Source organism: Podarcis muralis, chromosome 7 (assembly GCF_964188315.1).
Source record: "Podarcis muralis chromosome 7, rPodMur119.hap1.1, whole genome shotgun sequence".
Lineage (NCBI taxonomy): Eukaryota > Metazoa > Chordata > Lepidosauria > Squamata > Lacertidae > Podarcis > Podarcis muralis.
This window is the reverse complement of record NC_135661.1, coordinates 45,519,943-45,546,763: the sequence shown is the minus strand read 5'-3', so window position 1 is coordinate 45,546,763 and position 26,821 is coordinate 45,519,943. Positions and strand designations below refer to the sequence as shown.

Here is a 26,821-nt window from a genome sequence, read left to right as displayed (position 1 = left end):
CTGCGGGAGGCAGTGGAAGACAGGAGTGCCTGGCGTGCTCTGGTCCATGGGGTCACGAAGAGTCAGATACGACTAAACAATAACATTATGTATGTTTGTATTTTTATATTGTAAACCGCACTGTGATCCTCGGATAAAGGGCACTATAGAATTTAAATAAACATAATAAATAAAATTAGTCTGGGGTTCATTTTGGGCCCTAAAAAATAAAGATACAGAAAGGCGGGACAGTTCTCTGCAGCAGGAGAGGCTACAGCTTGAGCTGCAGACATACATATCCTGGACGTTAAGCCCCAAATGAACACACAGCGTCACTTCCAAGTAGTATGTTAGGTGGTGCTGCCAAATTATTATTTTTTAGCAGAATTTATACACTGCTTAACCTTAAAAACCACAGAGCTGTGTGTGTGTGTGTGTGTGTGTGTGTGTGTGTGTGTATGTAGGATCGCCCCAATGAGTGTCACTATGTTTGGGTCACAAAGTCCCAATGAATGTAATATTTGAGTGGAGACGACCTGATGTGTTGACTCCAAAACCCCCAAACCATATGAAATAAAGATGGACAACACCACTTGCGGAAGCAAGTTGAGAGGCAGCGTCACCTAAGATACAAAGGGATTTTGCATTGCAATATCATAGGATGCGCTTCTTACGATTCAGCGGTTTTTTAGTCCCCACTGTTTAGTTTTCTCTCTCTCTTTCTCTCTCTCTTAACTCACGCATATCTGTTTGTGTAGTGTGTGCGTACACACAGACAGACACGCTAGTCTAGAATAATCTGGCTATTCAAAAGTTTTCCAGTTATGCAAAATCCTTATCAGAGAAAGCACGTTGAAAATACTTACCGAGACAGGAAGATGATTTGCATACAAATGCAGGCATTTTCAGTCATTTCAAGTATATTAGGCTGCGCTCTGTTCCTTAAAAACACCCTGCATGTCAAGCAGACAAAGCTGTAGGGACAGCTTCTGTACCATCATTTTCGGCACTGCCTTTGTCTGTTGACTTTGGCCTGTTACACAGAGCCTCTGTCAATTTAAAAATACACCAACCCTATTAATATAGAGAATAGCCTGTAGCATACAGAAAATGAAATACTGTCAGCAGCTGCTGTACATAAGTAACTTGTCCACTGTTCTTGATAAATTACTTGAAATTTTTTAACTTTATGGAATTAGAAGTAATTTCACCATCCCTCTCACTTCCTTAGTTTTGCATTAACATGTGCAATAACCTGTTAAACCTCTCCCCCAACCCACAAGACATATTAAGGCAAGTTCTGCCAAAGCAGTGAAAATAATCTCTTTTATATTTCCCAACATTGTTGTTTTAAGGTTCCATATCAAGCTTGTTTGACCTAGAACATCTGCTTTGCATGCATTAGACCTTAGGATCAATCCTTTGCATATTTAGGTAAAAGGCTCTTGGGTAGTAAAACCTGGAAAACCTCCTATCCCAGCCTGGAAGAATTGCTGCCAATCAGAATAGAGGCAATGCTAGAAGCTTCATATCCACATACTAAATTATTCTGTCAGGAACAGCAACTTTCCTTTATCCCTACCCACCTCTACAAGGAAAATTACACTAGATTTCTAAATGGAAAAGCTTTCCTGGGATACCAAGCCTAGAAATGCACTAGTGTTGCTATTGTTCCCCAAATCCACAAACCACATCTAAGGTGGTAGTATCTTTCAGGCTGTGCCTCCACTAACCTTTGGCTTGTTCTGGTTCAAAACCTTTGCAACATCATTGCAACAGACAATTCACAACCAGAAATAATGCCCGTGTTCTTTTCTTTCCTCCTCAGTCCCTCTCCCTTGAATGTCATGCATTTTAGATTGTAAGCCTGAAGGGAAGGACTGTCTTATGACTGACATTTGTAAGCCTTTTTGGCAGCCCTTTTTGGCTGAAGAGATACATATTTTAAATAAAATATTTTTTATAACACATGATGAATACATACATGGACCGCAAAGGATTGCATAGGATGATGTAGTTATCCCCATACTGTGCACTGCAGTGTACATAACATGAAAATTTGCCTTAATGACCTATAGAGGCAAGTATGCGTGCCTCACATTTCATGTATTGCTATCTGTAGACTGCACGTCAATAACAAAACAGAAAGTTTACCCTTCACCAGCTTATTGCCTTCTTATCAGCCCCAGCCAGCATCACCGATGATGGGAGTTGCAGTCCAGGGAAATGGAGGGCACTATGTTGGGAAAAGCTATTCTACAAGTAGGCATGTTATCACACATCTTGTTCTTTCAGAAGTGGTCAGGATAATTACATGGGAAGGAAATTACATGTGAAGGAAAAGGGGCTGCCACTATTAAACAAATGGTGACAATATTAGGCTTGTTCACATAAAGTGCTGTCCCTTCCCTTTTATCACTAGATAACAGGGAAATTGGCCACAAGATTATTATTTCAGAGATGAGAGATGTCCTCACACAACAATCTAAACACAGATGAGTTATGCTGGCCCCCTATTCTTATGCTGCCTCATGAAGCAAGACAGCACACACTTCCTCACTCTTTTTCTGGTTTCTAGTCTTAAAGCAACAGTATTTGTTAAAGAGCCTTTATTTAAACATTTGCTGCTGGTACAATCTTAATAAGTCAAGATTATACAGTAGATATGGTATAGGTAGGTAGTGCTGTTCTGCAATTGAAATTCTGCATTTCTACAAATAGTGTTTTTCTCCCCATGTACATCAAGCATCTGCTATAAAGGAGTATGTAAGCTGCTGCAGTTTTTGGAACATGATGTTTCTACAGTCAACTGATGACAAGTTTTGTATAGAAGCGAATTCTCAGTGCCTTCTTTTGTATACCCCTCACAAAAAGGAGAACCCCACCACAATATTGACTGGATCCAAACCCTGCTGTTTTGGGTGCTGGCCTAGAACTGCAAAAATACACTTATGGAGCATGTGGCAAGCCATGGTATGTGGCTGATGGGCTGTGCTTTGGTAGTTGCACAGGTCTGCTCTATGTATTGCCCCAAAGCAAAGTAGCACTTAGCAGTTTTATGAAAGAATTTACAGTGTTTTCAGAATAAGCAGTTTAACAGCTTTCATCTCCTTACACATAATCTAGAATCCTAGATCAGGCTTTCTATCATATACCTTCTTGTAGCAGTTTATAATATCCTAAGGATGTTTTCTGCTCTGAAAACAAATGATTACAAGGCAGTTTCCATTAAGGGATGATAGGAAGGATGGATTTCTCCTTCAAATTGGGTTGGAGAACACAGCTTTTTATTGTCCTTCTGAGCAGTCTCTATCTACTGACTTTAACATTTTCTCAAATTGCAAGCCAATTTTTAATAAAATGCCATAAGCTAATGTTGTGAAGGTGACACAAGATATTGGGAAACAGTCACTCTTCTTTTATGGATGATAATAAACATTCCTCATTAGCTTGGCCAAAGAGCCCCCCTTCCAACAAAATGTTGCCTGTGAAAGACATTCTCATGAAGTTTTATAAGGCATTTTATTTTCATATGGCTATTAAGCAAAGCTCTCACCAAGACTTATACAACATCCAACTCAAAACATGGTACCCTATGATGACCTCACCCAAAGATTTTCATCTGGTGTGCTAAATTTAAAATGAGGCTATCTGGAATTGCCTCATCTTATTTAGATACAGAGACAACCATTTCCGACCATCAACTTGGCAGTGGAAGCAATAGTTGCCCGATCACCTGATTTGAAGGGTGAAGTTCTAAGCAAACTTGGCACGAAGTTCTACACATCATTGGGACTTCTGCAAACTAAACCTGTACACATGCATTAAGACATGGATGCCAGCCTAAGCCCTCTTCCACAAGCACATTTTAAATTCATGTAACTGGCTAATGTTAACCAAAATCCTTGCAATGAAGTGATGTCTATGGAACTACACCTCAAGGACCGTAAGCGGCAGCTATAATCGCCCCAAAAGCATTGGCTTGCCGGGGACAGTGACAGTCCTTTAGATCACTTCTGTGTAGGAAAATGAAAGCACAAAAAGAGTCGGTGAAGTAGAACGATCAGAACAAGGAATCCAAACCCTAACATCCAGAGCGAAGCTGAAAGGGACTTTTGTAAACCATCCAGCGGGGATTAGAAATGTACCTTTATTTCAGGATATGCTTGGAAATGCATACCTTCCTTGCCTTGGTTTTTATATTGATTTGATGCCAACTACAGCCACCTCTCAGTAGATGTGATAGCAAATCCATCTCTTCAAGAGATCTTTTTCCATAGTTGAGAAAAACACACTTACTGTTCCTCCTACTCATTGGCATATGAAACTAAACAAGTATCAGGTCAAGTGCCCAGCACAATTTGGAAATAGCTCAGTTAATCTTTAGGAAAGGCCCATGGATGCAAGTCTGCTCACCTAATACTAAGCTCATTAATAAAAATCCTATAAGGACCTGGCCATTTTGAAAATTTGTGTTGTCTCCATCGCTATGTTGTTGTAGCAAATCAGCAAAGAAAACATATTTGGAATTTTCTTAGCAGTTTAGTAGTACTGGTACTATTTAATTACTGATACACTGCTATTGGTGGCATGTGGGTGCTGCTTACTTCAGCAACAATACTAGGATAATTCAGGACATTATCCGAAGCAAGTCACAGGCAGATGAAAAAAGTAGTGTGATTGTACTAGGCTAAAGTTATAGCTCGCTTTAAAATGGCTGTCCTGGAAGGGCAACTCTTTAAACAATTCATAATGATATACGGACCCATGTCTTGAACACTAGAGGAAAAGCAAATGGTATGAATATGCCAGATCTTGAGAACTTAGTGTAGAGAAAGAAGCCTAGAAGCCTGGAAAAAGTACATTCTACATTGCTGTTTTTATGCATGGTCTTCCATCTATTTCTGTAAGAAGGACTGAAGAAAATGATTGATGCTCAGTGTAATGATCTGCTTTACACTTAAGTAATTAATATAAATCCGTATTATGACTTTCAGGGGAAGGAAATGTCTCAACTTTCAGATATATGGAGCAATTGTTAAGCCTTAAACAATGGCAAAAATGTACTACAAAAGAGCTATGGAGACGTTAAGAACTTCAAAGTTCTGCCGAGTCGTGCGTTTCCAGGCTAGGTATTCAGATGTATAGCTGAAGATGCAAGAATCTAGTTACATAGTGAACATCCAACAATGTAAACTGTTAAGAAAATTTCATGGTTTTATTGTATAATGTAGCACTGAAACATCTGAACAAAAAAAAAAATCAGTATCTCAGCTGGATTCAGGCTGCCGTTCTTTCCTTTCCTTTTGCTTCTTTGGGCTATTAGAGAAACTTGTCAGTACAGAAACACAACCTTTTGCATTACGGATGCTTCCCGAGGCATGCTGGTAAAAACACACATTTCCCTTGTCAAATGCAGCTAAGTCTAACTTCCAAACATCATGCACAAGGAACTCTTCTAGTGACACAACATAAACTCTTCAGAAGGGCATGTCGCAGGTCTTGCTTGCTTGCCGTGGTGTTGCAGGTTTGTGTATGATATTTGGAATGTTCCATGAATGTGATTAATATCTGTAAGGAGGAGAGGAGAAAAGAAAAGTACAGGTGCCTCGGGGATGCTGTCTCAACCAAAGTTGTGCAATGCTAGCCTGAACATGTCATTGGTGCAAACCCAAGCATCATTGATGTTCTTTAATAGAAATATCTGGTGGAATCCCATAATAGGATCTTCATCGGCCTGTGAAGACAAAATAAAAATAAATTTTAGAAATTCTCTACTACAGCAAATGTCTAACAAGGCAAATTCCTGCAGCTGGTGCCAAATGCTGTCATGCATACTTCACCTGTCTGCACCAACATTCAGCTTTCAGATTTATCATGTCATCCCTGTGCTAATGAATTAAGGTAGGCAAGATTCTGACATGCATTTTTGAGTCTTAATGATGCAAAATTACAACGGCATGGACAATACTCAAAGAGCAGTAGAAACATGGAGATGATCCATTACCATTGTAGCAATTACTGCTGCACTACAGATAATGTTTATGCTTATGGAAGTTGAGAATTATAAGCTTCTTGAGAATCAATACAACCCCTTAACATCAATTTGAGGAGGTAGTAGTGTGTTTGAGAGTTCAAGGTTAAGTCCTGCTAAAGCCAACAAAATAGGCATAAGGTTTAGAATGTACAAAAAGATAGGGCAAAAAAAATGGGATGGTGAGTGGTGGTCAAAAATTTGAAAAATGCCATGTCCTTATAACAATCACTAATATATTTGGCATAAGAATGAATCCCTTCAAATAGGAGGAATAAAGCCATTACAGTGACATTCAGTGGGGAAAGGCTGGTAATTACTGACTTGTTCACGTCTTCTAGAATATATAGCAGTACATATAATGTTGCGTTTCAACTCCATATAATTTTTCTGCAGAATTCCATGGAGCAGTTAACTGTGAGCTAGTTTGCTCATAGTTTAGAATAAACTATGGTTTAATGCATGAGCGTAGCCAGGATTTATTTTAAGGGGAGGCAAGCATTATTGCCGGGGGGGGGGGGGGGCAGAACTGAGCTATCTGTGTTGCAATTGGGCACTTAAGTATTTTTCATTTATTTACTTGTTGTGCCCCTGCTACCTGTGTGCACCAGCACACTGCTCTTAAGTGCCTACTCTGCTTCTTCCCTGTTCTTGCTGGTGCCAGGGATGAAGCAAACCTACATGTCAAATATTTTTAATAACTAGAACTATGACCCTTATCCAAAAGATGGTTGCACTCAGTAGATTGGCTCCAAATCTAAAAATGCACTCTGCACTCAAAAAGAAATATAACCGGATCTAGATTCTAAATGCATACCTGTCCATGCCATTCACACACACAATCTCCACTGAAGCTGAAACAAGTGGGCAAAAGTGGCTTCAGAGTGCCACAGAAGAGACATATATAAATGCTTCCTAAAAAGAAAGTACTTTTGCATATCCCTGACATTTGTTTCTCCCTCTGATTATTAGCAACCAAATCAGGTAAATGTAGAGGCCCCACAGACCCATGCTGTACATACCAAAAGCCATTCTTACTGCTGCAGTTTAAAAACACCTGCTAAATCCTTCTTAAAACCCCACTTTTTCTGTGAAGCCTTTGTCTTAATTCTTATCCCTAACTGAAGCAAAACCTAAAATAAATACATTTGCTCACCCATTCTTTGCCATTTCCCTTTCCCATCTCCTCCAACACTCTTGTTATTTAAACAGTAAACGTCCTGAAGCCCAGACCCAACTGTGTTTATGAGCTGCACATTTGTGGTGCTTTAAAGTGTAACCTGGCGTTTCCGTGTGCAGCTCTGGCTCGCCAGAGCAGCGATGTCACGCTGGCCACGTGACCCGGAAGTGTCTCTGGACAGCGCTGGCCCTCGGCCTCTTGAGTGAGATGGGCGCACAACCCTAGAGTCTGTCAAGACTGGCCCGTACAGGCAGGGGTACCTTTACCTTTTAAAGTGTAACCTGACCTTGGCTTAAGGGCATTTTCCTGATCTAAGAGGAATCTTGCACAGATATACCTACAGGCTCTAGCTCAGACAACTCCAAACACAACAAGGTGAGTGTTCATTGTGTGCCACACAGATGTCCTAGATTTCTAAGCAATGCTAGATCTAGGATGTTAGGCAAGCAACTGACTGGCATAAAAAGTTATGCTAAATTAATTCCGCAGCAGCTGGTTCCAAGTGGAAAACTCCATTTGCTCAATTCAAAAGCCACAACCCTGAGATGAGCAGGATTCTCATTCTTCAACCCTGCTTTAAGAACACACAAGCAATGTCCATGCTGTTCAGACTGCAAGTTCAACTAGGATACAGGAGCAAGCAGTGTGCTTCTTACTCAGTGAGGACTGTGAAGATCAGAGGTAGAAGGCGCCCAGAGGTTAAACATTGTGGAGTGCTAGCCTGAAGACTTCATTGGTGCACACCCACGCACCTTGTAAGCTTTTCAACAAAAAGGTCTGATGGAAACCTAGAATTTGGTCATCATCTGCCTGAGCAGAACAGGAGAGAAATCATTACTAAAGTGATAGGCTCTGTAGATACAGAATGCCAGTCTCCTTGCAGGATTGCATTATGAGTGTATTTACTGCACTTAGAAAGAATGTTCCAGGCATGCAACAGGTACCTCTACTGCTGCCAATTACTCAGGAGCAGTACAATGAGGACAAGGACAAGCTTAAAAATTAGTAAGATAATTTCAGTCCACATTAAAGGGACTACATTAACTTTTTTCCTGGAGGTTTTTGTAATGGGCGATTCATATAATTTCATTCGCAACAATAAATCTTCCAATAGCTTACAATAAGCCACATGCAAACCATGAACTAAAAGCCTGCCAACTAAAGTTGCTTATCTGTGAAGCTTTGAACAGATGAAGCTGCCTTATACAGTCAAACTATTTTTCCACCCAGCCTTGCACTGTCAGTTCCAATTTGCAGCACCTCTGAGGTCTTTCTCATCCCTAATACATGCAATCATTTGAATAGCAGGTGTCATTGGCTGAACCTAGAACCTTCTGCATACACAATACTTGCTTTACCATGGAGTTTGGGCCCTTTCAATTTTATTACTAGTATGAAGATGCCAAGTAAACTCTGAAAGGTTAGCATAAAACTTACTAGAAAACAGGTGTTTGTCTATAAAGCTACACGAAGTAATCTTTATGTTTAGAGATTAACTTTCTCCTTTCCAGAATCTATCTTCCTAAATGCCTTCATCTGCCAAGTGATGCAACAAGTATGCACTGATAATGAATACTAGTGATATCACACTGACTACTCTTTTGGACAGGGCAACATGCAGAAGATATAGGAAGCACCACTGATCTGCACTTTCCCAATCTGCCTAAAAGTGCCCGGGAAGATGCACATGATTCATTTCCGGCAAGACATAGAAGTGAAGCCCTTTCTCCTTGCATCGCTTCTGAAACAGCATTCAGAAGAAAAGTATACAGTGTTGCCTCGCAAGACGAAAAGAATCCGTTCCGCGATTCTCTTCGTCTAGCGGTTTTTTCGTCTTGCGAAGCAACCCATTGGCGGCTAAGCGGATTAGCGATTTAGCGCTATTAGCGGCTAAGCTGTTAAAAGCCTATTAACGGCTTAGCGGCTTTGAAAAAGGGGGGGGGGAGCAAAAAAAAAAAGGGCGAGACTCGCAAGACGTTTTCGTCTTGCGAAGCAAGCCCATAGGGAACTTCGTCTTGCGAAGCGCCTCCGCGACGGAAAACCCTTTCGTCTTGCGGGGCATTTGTCTTGCGGGGCACCACTGTATAAGCTTTATCTTCTATGATAAAAAATCACCCCATCCATACATTAATCCTTCTACATAGCCTCTGTATATAACAAGAAGATGTGCATTCTTTTAGATTACTGCTTCACATGTTGGCTTGAAAACCTGTAAACGGGCTCTCGTTCTTGGGTGGGCTAGCCTAGATGCTGACACTTATGTCAGCCATACTTCTCAGACATCACACAAACATCAGTTTGAAATGGATCCCTCCTGCATAGGACTCCCTCTACAAGGACACAAACTCTACATGCCTTGAACTTGTTTCAGAGTGGTGCTGACTGTGTATCAGTATCTAGGACAGTGGTGTCCAAACTTTTTTCAAAGAGGGCCAGATTTGATGAAGTGAAGGGCCGTGAGGGTTTTTTAAGGATTTTACCCCAGGAAATAAACTGGGGCCGAATTAAGCCTCCAGATTAGGAGGCCCCTGAAACGGACTTTGGACATGCCTGATCTAGGAGGTGGAGCTAGATTGTTTCTCCATGTAAACCTCTTTGTGTGTTTACACTGAAGGCACAAAGAGGACTTCCCTCCAAGCACAAAACTGCTAAAGGTGCTACCAGTATCGATGGGCACATGGAGAGTAATGTCCACCCCTTGGTTTTTTTATGCCACTTTTGCAGGCTTCTCTTCAACTCTTGCAGTAAAGTTAAACTCGTAGCAATTTCCAAAGGGGTAGTTCCAAAGGGCTGTTGCAGCAAGACTTGTAGCAGCATCTTAAGAGACAAACTAATTTATTATAGCATAAGACAGACTCAGGACCCACCTTTAACTCCAAGCATGTAATTGGGGACCCATTTCTCAATCTTTTTCCATATAGCTGCATGCGGTGGTACTGCTGTTGCAACCCACCTTGGACCAAGCTATGATCCAGTAGTGGGTCCTAACCCACCAGCTGAAGAATAGTGGTGTGAGCTGTCATGAGCTACAGCCCATGAAAGCTTTTGCCACAGTATATTAGCCTTTGAACTGCTACAAGATTCTTTTGTTGTTTTTACATTCCTAGCAGGTATTATGAAGTAAAAGTATTTTGAAGCTGGATTACATGTGGGGCAAAGTGTGTCCATATGCACTTAACACAGGCCCAGAGACGGAAAAGTTCTTTGTGCCTCCTTCCGATGGGCTGTGTCAAGGGATAACACTTTTGCTGTGTGACGCAGTGCTTACCAAAGTCCTTGTGACCAACATTCCAAGTTCAGTGTTGCCAGACAGTTTTCTTTAAAGATGTCCAACTGAAAGTCTAAGTTTTCAGAGAATAGCCTCACAACCCTGCCTGCTCACAGGTGTATTTCAGTTTCCAAGGCAGCACAAGATAACAAGCTTCTTTAACCACGGCTCCACCTAGAGATTTTTGTTTAAGCTCCTCTGTCAGAGAGGGAACAATGCTATGTGTTGGTTAAGGCCCCGGCTCCTTTCCATCAGTTGTAACAAACTTGGTGACTCATTTGGTTCCTCCCCTCCAACTGGTAGCATGAAGGCCACATCAGTCAAAACAAGCCACACCCACATCAGTCAAAACAAGACATAGGAGTATTTAACGTTTACAAAGACAATGCAACATACAGTGGTACCTTGGTTCTTGAATGGCTTAGTTGCCTAACAAATCGGCTCCCAAACGCTGCAAACCCAGAAGTGATCCAGTTTGCGAACGTTTTTCAGAAGCTGAATGTCCAACGCAGCTTCCGCTTGAGTGCAGGAAACTTCTGCAGCCAATCAGACGTCGTGCCTTGGTTTTCAAATGGTTTCAGGAGTCGAACAGACTCATGGAACAGATTAAGTTTGAGAACCAAGGTACCACTGTATTAGAGGGGAGGGACGGGGACCCCTCTGAGAAAGAGCCCTGGTCATTCAGCTTCCATGACCCAAGCAAAAGTAGGTCTGTTCACTTGCAGTGCTAGAACAATCTGCCCTAATGGATTAGACCTGTTTCAGATGTAATTGTCAAGCTGTGGTTTGGCAGTCATGAACAGGCTTTGGGCTCAAACATACCTACTCCCCCCCCCCTTTGTGCTCTAATTCTCTCCCTCCTTGGTTTGAGCAAACCATAGAGTGGGGGGGAGGAAGGCAGAGGACATGTGAGCCCAAAACTCACTTGCAGTGGCTAAACCCTGAACCGGTTCTGAAATTGGACTCCAACTATTCCTTTCACAGGACCAAAAGTTGAAAAAAGCACTTACCTTAAGCTGCCCAACTACCATACTGAGTATACAGCTGTCAGGCGTGGGCTGATGGTCTTGCGCTGTGATACTGTGCTGTATTTTCTGAAAGGGAAGGCTCTGTAAACAGAAAGAGAAAAAAATGTAAAGTTTTGCTTAAAATTTTTATGGTTAAGCTCATCTGTGAAGCAATCTGTGGCACCAAGCCAGGTTCTTAGGTGTTGAATTAATTCTGAAAATGCAAGCACCCTGAAATGTATTCATTCAATCGCTGACCAGTTTTTTGTTTAAAACAGCATGTGAAAGGTCAAGCCAGGCTCCCACATTTTTGGTCATCATGGTAAGCATGCTGCTGCTTTCTTGTAAGCAATTCCTCCCAACCTTGCAGCTGCGAGGCAGTAATTGTACTAGCAGTTTCATGGTGATTCCCACCTCCTCCCTCCCCTGCTCCAAGGGAAGCTGATGTGTGTTTAAGCTGCTGCTGCTGCTGCTGCACTTAGGCTGCACAGCCAACAAGCCACCCTCCCACCTTATTTCCAGCTCTAAACTTGAAGCTGGGGAGGGGAGCAAGGAATTATTCCAGACCTGGTATAGAGTGTCATGTGAAATCAACAACATAGGAAAGTGCAGTCATATTTTTTTGTCTATTAAGGTTAGGCAAAAATTGTGGACCTCTGAATTCAGCCCTGTTAAGGAGAAACTCACCTATTCCAAAGGGTGTTTCTTTTGAGCTCCATTGCTGTTCTCATTCTGGACAGAGTACACACAAAACAAGGAAAGAGAACCTGTAGCCTCCAGATGTTATAGATAATAAGTCTGGTTGTTCATTATCATGCTGAATGAGGCCAACAGGCATTCAGCAACATGTAGATGGTTGCCAGAGACCACCATTGCCTCTCACTTAGGAGAAGCTTTATCCTGAGACAATTAGCATGTTATAATCCCAGAAACTGTTGCAAGGCTGTATCTGCTCTCAGTATACAATATAGACATGCGTGCAAAATAAAAGACACTGTATAATCACTTGTTGTTGTATGCTTAAAAACTTAGAACCATCTTTACAAGCATCTGGAGGGCTACAGGTTCACCACCCCTGCTTTATATAGACTGCAACTACGATGAAAGAGGATGCAACTGTGCTGTCTGGAACACATGCAAATAAGGTTTTGTATAGCTAGGTGGCTAACAGACTGAGCCACCAATCAGGATGCCCTGGGCCTTCATCTGCTTGGAACTCAAGAGATAGCCTTAGGCTAGACACACCTCCTCAGACTTCATCTGCAGTCTGGAGATAATAAAACTGAACCACTTTACTGAGTTAGCACTAGAACAAAATAATGCATGTGAAGCACTTTGAACATTCAAGTACACTATATAAATCTAAGGGTGTGTTTTTTCATCCTCACTATCACTGAGTCCAATGGGACTTACTTCGTAAGTTAACTGTGCTTTACATTTCTGGAACTGAAATCACTACAATTTCAGACAGGCAGATTAGAAATGCAAAAGGGTGCAGCCTAAACCTGCTTCCTATAAATAATACAACAGAAGTTAACACCAGAACTTGGCCTGCACCAAAACGCAAATCTTTCAAAAAGAATTCTGAGCTGAACAGAAATGTCCGGCAATGAAGAACACAGGAACTTACTGAGAGTTTTTCAACAATAGCTGCTTTGCCCTGAAATTGTTGTCCTTCCCATGTAAGGCATGAGGCATCTATCTGAAATTATTAAAAGAGGAGGGAGAGGGAGACGGTAAAAATCTGCTTGGAAAAGTAAGATTTCATTTTGCATAAAGAAAACAGCAATAGTTATTAAACTCTCTCAGCTACACACAGAAACAGAGAGCAGTAAGTTTGCACCTTTTTCAGAAGGGCTAAGCACAGGCTCAGCTGAATCAGAGGTTGGCTCCATGCCAAAGACATCCAGCAAATTTTGAGTCCTAGTAGTGCAACACAGCAGGCAACACCCTCCACCCCAATCAGACTCCTTACTTTTGGCCCATACAATAAGGCTATATTTCGTAAGTATAGGGTATATATTTGTTCTACGCAGCAACCATAGACCCAAAGGCCACATTTTGCCTTCTAGAAGCTACTTATTGCTTGAGAGCTGTCCATCTAGGAGGTCTACAATTTGGCCTTGCTGAACATGCCAAAAAGTGCAATTGCCAGGCCTCCCCACCTGTCAAGACCTTACCGCCAGGGTATTTAATTTGGGGAAGGCCAATTTTTTTGGTGGGGGGGGGGGAGTGCAGGCCATTGGACTCTACTGCCTCAGTGCCTTCAAACTGCTTAATCCAATGCTCTCTGTCTTAGCTTGGAACAGGAAAAACTAGCAGGGTATGCATTTGTGCTGAAGAATCTTCACCCACATCTCCAGCTTCTAAGTTGGGAGGAAGCTTGGTTGCTCATCATGCTTACCACTGGACAGTGCCACACTTAAAGCTTGCCATTTAGAAAATGGGCTTTTGCAATTTTGCTAGGAAGCCAATGGGTGGGGTGGAGGAAGGCTGTGGTCTCCCATCTTTGCTCCACTCTTCCAGCCAACTACCTCTTGGTCAAAGATCTATAGTCTAACCTCTCCCTGTTCTTGGACTCTCAGCTTTCTAGCTCCCATCTACTTCAGTTTATACAGCAAATCTTAGATAAATCTAACACTCTTTGGTAGCTTATACACTGTATGGAACTAGGAATGACCAAAGTCAGTCAATCACCATTTTTAAAATTGTCATTCCAATAGCTTTCATGGCTTTCCCTTGTGAAGCATACACTATTAAGAACAAAAAAGGCAGCTGTTGAGGTCCTTCATTTCCTTAAAGTTTTAACAATACAGAATGATGCAAACTGTCATTCAACACCCACATAAAAAAGAACTGCCAATTGTTCAGAGCAGCTGCGATTCACTATTTCATCCAGGAGCATTTTCCAATTGGATCTGCAATCTCTACCACCTGCCATTCTTCACCAGAACCTTTGGAAGTGAAAATTGACCCGCCAATATAAAACCAGATCACCTGCTAGGAGTAGAAGTGATGTGGCCTGGGCACAGGAGTTATAAGTAGCATTTCATTCTCACATTATTGCAATATGCTTAGCAATCATCCACATTTCAATATGGCTAGAAGTCAAATTCTAGCAAAAATGCCATTTTTAATTCCCTCCAGAAAAATAATTGTCAGACAAAGAAAGAATTTCCCACTTTGTTCCCTGGTTTTCTTTGCTTTTTGGTACTCAACCCTTAAAAATTCTGAAAATCCCTTTCAATTTATGCCATGAATAGTGCTAGAGTATGGACGGCATCTAGTAATAGCAAAGTATGAATGCTTGAGGTAAAACACATGCTTTCCTGCCAACGAAGTTTAGAGTCCTATGTGCATGCGCATCACTCTTGCATTCTGATGCATTCAGGCAGTCCCTAAATGCACTTAGTTCTCTTGAAACACTCAGGCAATGCCAACCTAAAGGTCAGGTACAGCCTCTAAGCTATATACAATGTATTGAAGTGTATTTTGAACCCTCCCCAAGTTTGCTGACAGGAACTCAGAGAAAAGACAAAAACTGCATGTGTAAAAGTTAAATCAGCACTGTGCTGCTGATCACGTTAATCTAAGCATTACTAAGGCTTCATTTCTTTGTTTCATATTAACAATTCATCCTGTATTACTGATCTGCCTAGGAGATCCTAGTTTATTTAGAAAGGCAACTGAACATCTAGAGTGGAAATGTCACCATTTATTAGAACTCTGGTTTCTCTTTGGAACAGTGATATGGAAGGAGTGGTCGACACAGCCACTCCCAAGGGCCTCTCCAGCACTGCAGAGCATGCTTAGACCCTGGTTTTCCAGGGAGTTGTGGGTGAAGCAGGAGGTAGCGAAAACAGACAGAGCACAAATGGTTTAAGTCTCCTAGCAAGCGTGACGTTGTGCTGGTGAGTGTATAATCATGCCTACCACATGGCAATGAAGAATGTTTACTTCACTGCCACAATTGCATCCTCTAGTAGACATCCAGCAGAGCTTCTCAGGGTGGCGAATGGGTTGGCAAAATCTACCCCTGTTGGAAATATATGAACCTTCTGAGGCCTGCTGTGACACATTTTACAGCACTTTTAAGGTAAAGTCATTCACATTCATTCTGATTTAAACAATAATGCTTATACAGTATCAGAGGGAATGTCTGGAGCACCATTTTGTCAAATTGTGGGGCATTTATTTCGGTTGCTGCATGCTAAGAATTTGAACAAGACGCCTGAAGCTGTTCAGCCAACTAAATCTGCTCTTGATCCCTGCACTTCATGCCTATAAATGCTAGGCAGCACCTGGCACTCAGAGGGAAAAACAAGCTCCATCGGTCTGTTCCTCCCTAGGTTTGAGGGCCAGAGCGTGATGGCGTCTTCACCCAGCGGTATACTGCGGGAGCAGTGGGAGTGTCACCTGTGATATACCACCAGGTGAAGGCGCCATGCTTTGGTAACCTCACATTCTTGACTCCTATAACTTGCTTTACTGTAGCTACTGTAAAATGAGGCCACTAGAATGCCGAGTGGTGCATCAAATCAAAGTCATAGAACATGTTGACCAATCGATGGGGTAGGTACTTTTCAACTGTCTAGAATATCTAAGCAAGTAATTGACTGAATAAGACTGCCTATTTATAACTGTGTATGTCAGAAGCGGGAAACCTTTGGCTCACCAGATGTTGCTGAACTACCGTGTCCATCACCTCCAGCAAGCATGGCCAATGGCCAGGAATGGTGGGAGTTGTAGTTTAGGTATATCTGGAGAGCCAAAGGTTTCCCACACCTGATGTGTATCATTTGGCAAGTAAACATGTCCTTGCCTTAATTCTCTCCCTGATAACAGGATTGCAACCTACTTCACAGGGCTGTTTGCAAGAGTTTGTAATGGACAAGCACATAAATGGGGAGGGGGGTGTTGGAATAATTGAGCAATAGTTTAAAATAATCAAGAAAAATCTGCTGCAATAGCTACTTACGTATATTGCTCCTAACTGAGTCCTGTCTGTATCAAATAACTGGTAGTAATGCTGTACAAAGCTGGAACCAATCTGCTCCCAAATAGGCTTGTCTCCCATTCTGAATCCTCAGTCGGAGCCAGCAACTGAAAAAGAAAAAGCAGTGAAAACTGACAGCCCAGGGCAATGAAAGACTGTAACAATACAAGTACAATAGGCTGATCTTTTACCAGAATCGTCCAAATTTTTCACTTAGCCATGATTTTCCTCCCTGAGGATTTGAGCATCACACTACAGAGAACTTTCTCCAGTTTACATTGCTGTAGTGCAGGAGCCTGACTGCAGCATATTTAGGCACCAGCATTAAGGCACTCCTTGGTTCATACCATGACACAGAGGAAAAGAAAACTATGGCTCTTAAAAGCATGAAACGTCTGCTCTGTAGCAGTACCCTCCTCCTTTGAGCATTTTTGGCCAACATACAACAACCAAAATTAGAACTCAGAATCCAGAAATGTATCATACAAACTAGTGACATCAAATTGTTTAGTTGTATTAATACAGATGTGCAATTCTCCACACATTTGAAACAAGCAGCAAACATTCTCAGCTCAACTGGTAGAGCATGAGACTCTAAATCTCAGTATAATGGGTTTGAGCCCCACACTGGGCAAAAGGATTTGTGTACTGCAGGAAGTTGGACTAGATGACCCCTGTGGTTCCTTCCAACTCTACAATTATACAGTTCTATGATTCTATTACCAAGTGTCAACCTGTTGGTGGCCTTCATGCTCACATATGTCACCGAAGCACCTTCAAGTACTCATCCTGGCTAACTTGAAGCTGGAGTAGGCTGCCAAAATTGTGCTGTGTTGTAGAAGTACAGTAGTGTGCTCAAAGCTTTCTCTGTCCTGTGTCCTTAAAAGGCTCATATACAGGAGTCACTCTTTTTCCTTTTTTTTGCAGGCCTTGACAGCCAAGCAAAATCAATTTGTGCTACAACCTTGGCCTCCAAGGAAGAGGACAGGGCCTTCTCTGGCATCATGTTGAGCTCAGGGTCAGATGACACCACAGGGATAGAGCCTCTGCCCTTCTCCACCTCAGCAGTCAGCTGGGGCTCATCCCTGCTGCTCTGAGTCACATATATACACAAACAGCAGTAATATGTCTCACTGCTTTCTGGGTACCTGGAGAAGTAAGAAAACTCTGCCTCATGCTGCACTGAATTCAGGCACATTCAAAAAGCAACAGAACTTATTTGGGAGCATCCAAAGCTTCCTTCCACCAGGTCAAATTATCTAGCCCAAAATTGTCTTCTTGGATTTTCCCTGAACTCTAATATTCAGAAGGGAAAGAAGTCTTCCTGGTGCTGTGCTCATACCAAAAGCAAGCTAGAAAGTATATTGGGGGTGGAGGCTATAGCTCTTGAAGGCAGTGTAGAAAAAGAGAGCATTTCTGTGCACACTCCGCTGCCATAGATACTTGTTATATTTTCCCTGCCTATCACAGTTCCTCTGTCTTTTCTATAATGCTGGATATTGTAAAGGAAGGAAGCCAAATAACAGCTGCATTACTGAAATATAGTGCAGTGCTCTGGAAATCTGCCCAGCCTAATAGCAAGAACAAAAGGTGACAGTGAACTTGTATGTCCCAATTTTTTATGATAAAGCAGAGCCAAACACAGAAGATCATAGGAGTCCATTCACTATCTATTTGCAAGACTGTTCCAACTCTACAATTCTGTATCACCAATTTGGACATCACTTTCCTTCTGTTGACTTAGATCAACAACTTGCTACAATGTAAACTTCAAGGCAAAACTTTAAGAGTGAGGGGGAACTATGCATTCTTCTGAATGGCAGCAAACAGAAACACACCTATTTATCGTGTAAGCAGATCACTAAAGTTGGAAGGTAGATGAACGGAAGATCAAGGTAGATGAACAGAAGATCAAGGTAGATAACTCTCCAAAGAGGATATTATGGTTTGGCTGATTAGCATGGGTAGCCTCAAGCATTTCCTACAAGACCACCAAAGCCATTTAAAGTGCTTGGTAAGAAAAAAGGATGAGAAGAAGAAGAAGAAGAAGAAGAAGAAGAAGAAGAAGAAGAAGAAGAAGAATTTGGATTTGATATCCCGCCTTTCACTCCCTTTAAGGAGCCTCAAAGCGGCTAACATTCTCCTTTCCCTTCCTCCCCCACAACAAACACTCTGTGAGGTGAGTGGGGCTGAGAGACTTCAAAGAAGTGTAACTAGCCCAAGGTCACCCAGCAGCTGCATGTGGAGGAGCGGAGACGCGAACCCGGTTCCCCAGATTACGAGACTATCGCTCTTAACCACTACACCACACTGGCTCTCCAATAAAGACTGGCTCTCCGATAAAGGACCAATTATTCTAGCAGGACATGCACAAAACATTTAGATAGGTCTAATGTTGATAAATGTTTGAGGCATAAAAGGAACAAAGTAGAAAGCTAGAGAGATTGATGAGAGAAAGCTCAGGGTAAACAGCTAAACTGTCCAATGTTTTCTGAGAGCAAGTACACACAGCTTGACTTGCACATTCATTTTAATCTGGGATTAATGTGACCATGGAAACATGGTCAGTCAGTTCTGAGGTGGTGTTCAGAGTTTCTGAATAGACATCTATTCTTTAAAATCCTACATAGATCCAAACTGAGAGCCAGCATGAGATTTGTAGGCATTTGGGCAACCAATTAACCAAGCTTTCTCCCACCCTGGCACTGATAAATATCAACATGATCTAAAAATTCAGCAGTGAAGGGAAACCAAGACCCATTGGTAAAGCTAGCACACGGGGTGGGAGTGGGGAACCCACGGGAACCATGAAAGTATCTGAGCAGACTGAAAATGGTATCCTAACTTGTAACTAAAAAAAAAATTCCTCTGGGTCAGGGATGGTGAATATGTGGTACTTCAGATGTTGCTGGACTGCAATTCCCATCATCCTTTACCATTGACCATGTTGGCCAATAACATATGGAAAACCACAGGCTTCCCAGCCCTGCTCTAGACAATGCTTTGACAAACTTCAGCCCATAATAGAAGCAGTTTGCTCATCTATTGCAAAGTAATTGTGCTCCCTTCTTGAATGAAGAGCTTTCCTAACTTATTTTGATGAATCCATGTACCAAACACAATATCCAAGTGTTCTCAACTGCCTCACCTCTGTCAGTCTCTCTTGTCCTCTGTACAGTTGCCAGATAGTTCTAAGATGTTTTAGCTGATTTCTGGGAGCCTGTTACTGGATGGTGTATTAGTTTCTGGTTTAGATTATTGACGTACTTTGTTACTAACTTAATGTGGCTTGCCCACAGCCCTTTAGATAGAAAAGAAAAGAAGAAACCTTAATGGTATAAATCTACTATTACTTCTCTTTTTAATTTTGGTTCTTAAATAGCAGTTAAAGGTCAGTTTGCAGAGTAGGCCAACAACTTTAACACTTCTCCCTAGGAGCAATGCAGATTGTTATTACTACAATAACTCCTTGATCCTTACCAGGAGGTGGACCCAACATGTCAGGCACTGAAAACATAGTGAAGTCTGATGCTCAGATCTCAAACATAACAGAATTTTTTTGTTTTTAATTTACAGTCATACCTCGGGTTACAAACACTTCAGGATGCGCGTTTTTGGGTTGTACACCGCGCCGAATCCAGAAGTACCGAAATGGGTTGCTTCCAGGTTTCAGCACTTTGCGCATGCGCAGATGCAGCGCTGCAGGTTGTGAATACTGCGGGTTGTGAACGTGCCTCCTGCACGGATCACGTTTGCAAGCTGAGTGTCCACTGTATATCTGAATTCTAAAAAAGTTTGTTCTTTTTCTTTTTTTTACACAAATACAACATACAAAATCACATTGGTCACTTACATGATAATGAAGTGTTACTCTAATATCTAGTGCTTTTTCTCATTATGCAAACAACCATGGCTAGCGATGGGGTACCTGTAGCCCTTCAAATGTTGCTGGATTACAAATCCCATCATTCTTGACTATGGGGTATGCTGCCAGGTTCTGTTGAGAACTGGGAATACAACAACATATGGAGGGCCAGGAGGTTCCCCCATCCCTGAGGTATCTTCAGCTCTCTATGCCTTTGTGGACCAGATAAGTGCCTCTTCTTACGGTATGATTCTCATTCCCTTCTACCTGTGCATTAACATTTAGGGTTAATATTGCCTTGCACAAAAACACTGGCACCTTTCCTCATCATAAAATCACTTCACAATGTGGTTAAAATACATTTCAGGATTAAATGAAAATGCAACTATGAGAAGCATGCATATCTAGGGTGGGGAATATTTGTGGCTTCTTAGGCCAGACCCTTATCAATACTGATGGGGAGGAACTACCAACCTGTCAATCACCTGACATCACAATGATATCAGGTGCAAAGTGCTGCTAAAATAGGGTGTTCTTCTCCTTTGCATTAACAGCAGTTTGAACGGAATCCAGCTGAAGTAAGCAGGATTTAACCTAAGTTCATCAGCTGAAGAACAGGTATGCCCAACCGATGCATGATTTAACACCGCCCAACAAAAGATGTTACAAGTGATATCAGCTGGTGAGGGGGCTGTGGTTTGGGGGAAATGGCCTCACCAGCCAACTTGAATCCCCTGGTGGGTCAAGGTTGGCCTGTGGGCCTGAGGTTTCCTACCCTTTCTTTACAGCACCAGTAGGTTCTAAACTGCTTTTGAAACTACTATATATGCTTTTGGAGAAAAAGTGGGATACAAATGTTATAATAAAATAAGCAGTAACATGTTTGACACTAATACCCTTCTCAACCTTGCAAATAAGTCCACGAACATTAGCTCACAACATGTTTTACTACCTCTTCTGTTTATTTCTGGGCATGGTAGCATGTGCACTGACTACATATTGTTTGGATCACAGTAATGTGCTATCTATGAGGCTGCCTTTAAAGAGCTTTTCGAAACTTCAGCTGGTTCAGAACGCTGTACCTGGACTCGAGTAGGGCCTCTTATAGGGACTATGCAATACCACAAATACAATACCTTCATCACTACCAATTCATTTACAGGAACAATGCAAAAAGCCTGGGACAATATTACTTGAAGGACTGCTATCTCCAGTACGAGCTGACACGAATCTTGAGATCTTCCAAAGACACCCTTCTCAGTGGCTATACAGGCATTTAGCTTTTGGATTAGCTGTTTTTTTAATTTTTTTCCTTAACATGTTCAAATATAATTACTGTTTGCTGTTTTATTACTGACTAATTTTATCTGGTCTTATTTTTATTTTATTGTTAGGTTGTGGTTTTCCCCCAAACTACTGTATTTTTATTATTATAAGCCGCCTTGAGTGCTACATGTAGAAAGGCGGGATTTACACTGAAATAAATAAATAAATAAAAGGAAAAAGAATCAACCTTTATAATGCTTCTGTGCCTGGTTGCCTGGAGGAGATTCATATTCGCCACAGGCGAGTGGCTGTTCTTTCTAAAGAGCAATAGTCCACTCAGTAGAAAACCTCAATCTCTTTCATTCCTAATGGCAGGCAAAAAGAACCACTGTTTTAATACTGTATTAAATTGAGTTAATACTGTATTGTTGATACGATAACAAGAATATAACTTTCAAGGATAAGCACAGGCTAGGGAGAAATTCAGTTTTGTAAATGTATCCATTACTGACTTGAAGCTGTTCTGCTGACATTTTGTTGACTGGAGCGTATGTTCAAGAAAAAAAAAACTACTGTTCATTTTATTTCCTACCAATAGTACATGACATAAGCATCATCTTAAACACTTGGATTAATCATTGTGACATCCTATAGAATCTACAAATGCTTACATTCAAATCTGTATTCATCACAGTCCTATCAACAGATAACTGCATTGTTCCTATGCACTCTCCTCCACCAATTACTCACAATTGCACAAGACTAAGGAGGAATGCCTCACTCACTGTGGAGTTTTATCAGTTTCTTGGTTTCATTTGTACTAACAGAAATCATAAAGTAAAATTTGTAAGTTCATTTTTCAATTTTAGGAGAGCACTACATTGCAACACTGAAGGAGGAACACTGCAACATTCATAGCTATTATTTTATATTTAAAATCCTGCAAGGTCAATGAAATGGCAGAGGCACCAATATGGGTTGGAGGTAACAGTTTCTTCATATAAAAAAAACTTTTTTTTTAATTAAACACCTAGATGTGCAATCCTGCTCTTCAATAGTATAACAATGAAAAGAACCGCTGCCACAGCATTAATCTATTATGGATTAGCCAGCTATGTGCAGTTCATAGATTTTATTTATTTTTTAAACATGTTTGTGATTTCTGTCTCTCCAAGATTATAACTACTCAATAAAATTCCAATAAATTAAAACTTTTCTTGGGGGAAATCCACCCTCCTTTTTGAACTCTGAAGAGGTAGGCTAAGATGAACCCCTCTGGAAGGCAATTCCAGAATGTAGGGGCCATGACTAAGAAGACAATTTCCCTGTATCTATTCTTGGATAAATGGAATATGGAGGAGTCCCTGGCAATTGTAATGGGGAAGCAGGTTCAGAGAGATGCAGGCATTCTAGGTCACTCTGGCCCCCAAACATACATGTTGCATACCTATGCCTAGCATACTAGCTCTTGAAATGAACAGTCACTCATATCTTCTTAGACAACTACTATTCATTCACCTTTAAGGCACCTTTTCCAATAATGCCAGTTGCCTCATAAAATTGAGCAGCATGTTACAACTGTATCAGGGATTAGGAATTAAGATTAGGAATATTTTTCCTGTTGAGGGTTGCATTTCATTGGTGCAATATGATGCATGATGGTGGTAGATGGGACCTGAGCCAAAAGTGGGCAGAACATGGTGAACTTGGTCACACAGTCAATCCAGGCACATCTCTACCTGTCCCACACTTGATGTCACATATGATAGACGTGGGGCAAGTGAACACAGTTGGAAGAAAACAGTATTGCAGAGCAAATTTGGCACACTGGCTGCAAGTTCTCCACCCCTGATTTATAGGAATACATTTTATTTCAATGCTTTACTTGTCATTCTAACACTGATGATCAGCTGACTGCTGCAATTAAGTGGTATATACCTCAATAGACTAGAAAAGCCTTCCCCAACATGATGCCATTCAAAGACTGTTAAACAACAATGTGACGCCCTTCAGAAGCAGTACCTATCTTTCCTAACTACTAGGCATGCAAGCTGTGATGCATGCAAGCTGGGAGTCCAATATGCAGGGCACTAGGCTGGAGAACGCTGACCTAAAATATCTCATATATCTTCCGCACTTTTAAGAATTCTCACATATCTGCTTGCTTCCTACCCCCATTCAATAAAAAAATCAAACATCTCAATATCCTAGAAAACTGGTGGCAATTTCTAGGTACTCGATTGGGGGGGCGGTATTTGAGATTTATACCCCAGCTTTATTTCATCATGGAAGGCAACATACATGGTGGTCTCTTATCAAGGGTCTTACTAGACAAGACTGTTCTATCATAAGTTCTCAAGGCCATGCCTTGGGACAACACTCTTCAAATCACTTAACTTTTCTCATTTTCCAGCACATAATAATTAATGTCAATCTACCTTGGATTTCATTAACTTGGATACTTTTGTATCATACATAGTTTTTGTCATCTTAGTTTTTTCTTTCATAACTACTTAATTAATAATTAATCTGAAACAGAATTTTTTTTAAAAAAACTCCTTCAAGGATTTCATCAGGTCAGTCCAATGAATGGATCAGTCTTACTAGCAGGCTGGATTCGCACTCACTTGGGAGTTCAAAAACAAATGACTACACTTTTGTTATTTACCTGTAGTTTTCGATATATGCTTTGTCACTGGCAACTGGAGATAGCCCTCACAGACCGTCAGTGAACCCCTTTAGTACATTCACTGAGAAGAAACTTCCACTCAGGTAGGTGGGACTAGGGTTGCAGCCTAAGTTTTAATGAACCGCTTCCCTTCAAACAAATTTCGACGTGTAGGGCCTTAACGTTTTTGACAACCCGCTACTAAAACCTATTGAAATATCAGGCATTGGCCTATTGTAAAAAGGACGCATTGGAGCAAACCCTGTCCGAATTGCAAATAGCAATTAACAAATATAAATTTGGGGAGGGGGAGTTCTTTGCCCAAGGCCCCAAACTTTCAAACAGTGCGCTCCTGGTGTATCCAAGAAAGAATCAAGAAGCACGTAACGGAGAAAGCGCACACGTGGGAAAGGGCGGATACATTCACACATGCACACCCACATGGGTTTATCACCCCCTAAAAATGCGTGGAGAGTCTTACACGATCCCATGCTATTAATCACTAGCAAACAGGGAGAGGAAGGAGAAGCAACAGAATTCAGTGGTAACTCAGGAACACACCCTTATCCTCGCCCTTCCCCAACGCCTAAGGCCTCGAAGCAGCCGAAGAGAGAGGCGGGCGGGCCGGCAAACAGGCGGACAGACAGCGCCCAGGCCCAGCACGGGAGTTTGAGAGGCAGGAAAGAAGCCCCGCTACTTCTATGTCTTTCACTTCAGGTTTCCACCTCAGGCGTCTCGCAGTACTCACCTCGCAAGCTCGCCCTCGGCTAATGGCGGCGGCGGCGGCGGCAGCAGAGGCGGCGGCCCCGAGTGCGGCCCGAACCCACTCAGCGCTCCCTCTCTCCGCGCTTCGCCCGCCCTCCCCGCCTCTTCCGGCCACGCCCTCTGGCGCGCGCGCGCCAGCCATGCTGGGAAAAAGAGTTCCACCCGCAGCCCTTCGACTCCGGGACGCCTCTGAAAAAGGGGGAGCACTACAACTCCCAGCATACAACGCGCGGCAGGCTCTCCGGGCAAAGCATTGTGGGGGTTTGTTTTGTTTCAAAACGGTTTGCGGACGCAAAAAACGGAGAGCGACGCCCTTCTGAAGCACCAAATTTACTTGACTTGACTTATAAATCGGCGGGATGCAGGCAGGATAGCTTTGCTGAGAGCGAATACCTTCTGTAGCATACATTTTGCCACATGCAGCATGGGGTTAATGGCAGATGCCGTGCCTGCAGGATGCCCCGCATCCATCCCTGGCAATCTCCCGCCACATAGGATCAGGCATAGGAACATCTCCGCCGAGCATACTGGACAGCAGCTGTCAGCCAGAGCAGACGCACGCTATGTCATAGTAGTTCAGCAATGGCAACTTAATATGTTGAGACAGGATGAACAGTGCTTTCTTTGCTCCACAAACGATGCCTGTGTTTCATCTGTCACCTGGAGAACTAGAATAATAGTATAATAATAATTAAAAACTTTGCTTGTGTAAAATGGAGTAAAGGCATTTGTCGAAATTTATCTTCCCAACACATTTGCAAGTATATTGTTAGAATTATGGAAGTGAACCACTTGAAGTAACAACAGTACCACCTTTGTTAACTTGGTGCCCTCCAGTTGTTGGACTGCAGCTCCCATCAGTCCTAACTAGTATGCTGACTAAGACTGATGGGAGATACAGTCCAGCAACATCTAGGGGACACCAGGTTGGCAAAGGCAGCATTAATGAACCTATGCTGTACAGACAACATTATGTTTATCTGTGGCGGGATCCACCACATAATAAAATGTTTAGTAACACCACAACTTTAATTAAACCAAGGGTAGGGCTGGCCTTATAAAAAGGTGGCTGACTTTGTTGCAGGGGGTAGCAGACATAGCTGTCAACAGTCCACAAATAATAGCCTCTTAGAGCGAAATATACATCAGGAGGCTTAGTTTGGTCAGAATTGAGTATACACTTCTAGGTAAAGGTAAAGGTACCCCTGCCCGTAGGGGCCAGTCGTAACCGACTCTGGGGTTGCGTGCTCATCTCGCTTAAGAGGCCGGGGGCCAGCGCTGTCCGGAGACACTTCCAGGTCACGTGGCCAGCGTGACGAAGCTGCTCTGGCGAGCCAGCACCAGCACAGCACACGGAAACGCCGTTACCTTCCCGCTATAAAGCGGTACCTATTTATCTACTTGCACTTAAGGGTGCTTTCGAACTGCTAGGTGGGCAGGAGCTGGGACCGAACGATGGGAGCTCACCCCACCGCGGGAATTCGAACCACCGACCATACGATAGGCAAGTCCTAGGCACTGAGGTTTTACCTACAGCGCCACCCGTGTCCCACAGCGCTACACTTCCAGAGTTAACGCTAAATACATTACTTCTGGTAAATGAGCCACTATAGCTGCTAGAGGGGTGTAAAAATTTGTGTCACGGGCTTTTTTGTCTACCCATGTACTATTTGAATCCAAAGGGGCACATTGGCTGCCAGATGTGAAATTTATATAGCTGCAAAAGCTGCGGCTGCTGAAGAAACCAGAGATCATATTGGCTGGGAGTCCTGGAAGACCTGCTCCACCTGGCC

General features: G+C 42.3%; 1 protein-coding gene and 1 long non-coding RNA gene across 5 annotated transcripts; both read right to left on the bottom strand.

Annotated features, from left to right (window-relative positions):
* Window positions 1-5,173: 5,173 nt before the first annotated feature.
* On the bottom strand, window positions 5,174-25,157 carry NUTF2 (nuclear transport factor 2). 4 transcript variants are annotated; one of them, XM_028739727.2, is made up of 7 exons: window positions 25,012-25,151; window positions 21,843-21,960; window positions 19,613-19,765; window positions 16,447-16,571; window positions 13,099-13,170; window positions 11,472-11,570; window positions 5,174-5,716 (listed from the first exon to the last, which is right to left on the bottom strand). In XM_028739727.2, exons 4-7 carry the CDS (start codon window positions 16,543-16,545, stop codon window positions 5,603-5,605), a joined length of 384 nt encoding a protein of 127 aa, XP_028595560.1. In that variant the 5' UTR covers window positions 16,546-16,571; window positions 19,613-19,765; window positions 21,843-21,960; window positions 25,012-25,151; the 3' UTR covers window positions 5,174-5,602. The 4 variants fall into 4 exon arrangements, with proteins under 4 accessions (XP_028595560.1, XP_028595559.1, XP_028595558.1 ...); XM_028739726.2 differs by lacking the exon at window positions 19,613-19,765; XM_028739725.2 differs by lacking the exons at window positions 19,613-19,765; window positions 21,843-21,960 and having other exon boundaries at window positions 25,012-25,157.
* LOC144328420 (uncharacterized) lies at window positions 5,741-9,698 on the bottom strand. Its single transcript, XR_013393648.1, has 2 exons — window positions 7,475-9,698; window positions 5,741-7,293 (listed from the first exon to the last, which is right to left on the bottom strand). It is a non-coding gene; the product is annotated as an uncharacterized LOC144328420 (long non-coding RNA).
* Window positions 25,158-26,821: the final 1,664 nt, after the last annotated feature.

What these genes read in the sequence shown, in the direction of transcription:
- NUTF2 (XM_028739725.2), bottom strand. Translation starts at nt 16,545, where the DNA reads ATGGGAGACAAGCCTATTTGGGAGCAGATTGGTTCCAGCTTTGTACAG. An exon ending in CTATTGTTGAAAAACTCTCA is followed by an intron (nt 11,571 to 13,098) that starts GTAAGTTCCTGT and finishes TTCTGTTTACAG; the next exon opens with AGCCTTCCCTTTCAGAAAAT. An exon ending in TGGTAGTTGGGCAGCTTAAG is followed by an intron (nt 5,717 to 11,471) that starts GTAAGTGCTTTT and finishes TTGTCTTCACAG; the next exon opens with GCCGATGAAGATCCTATTAT.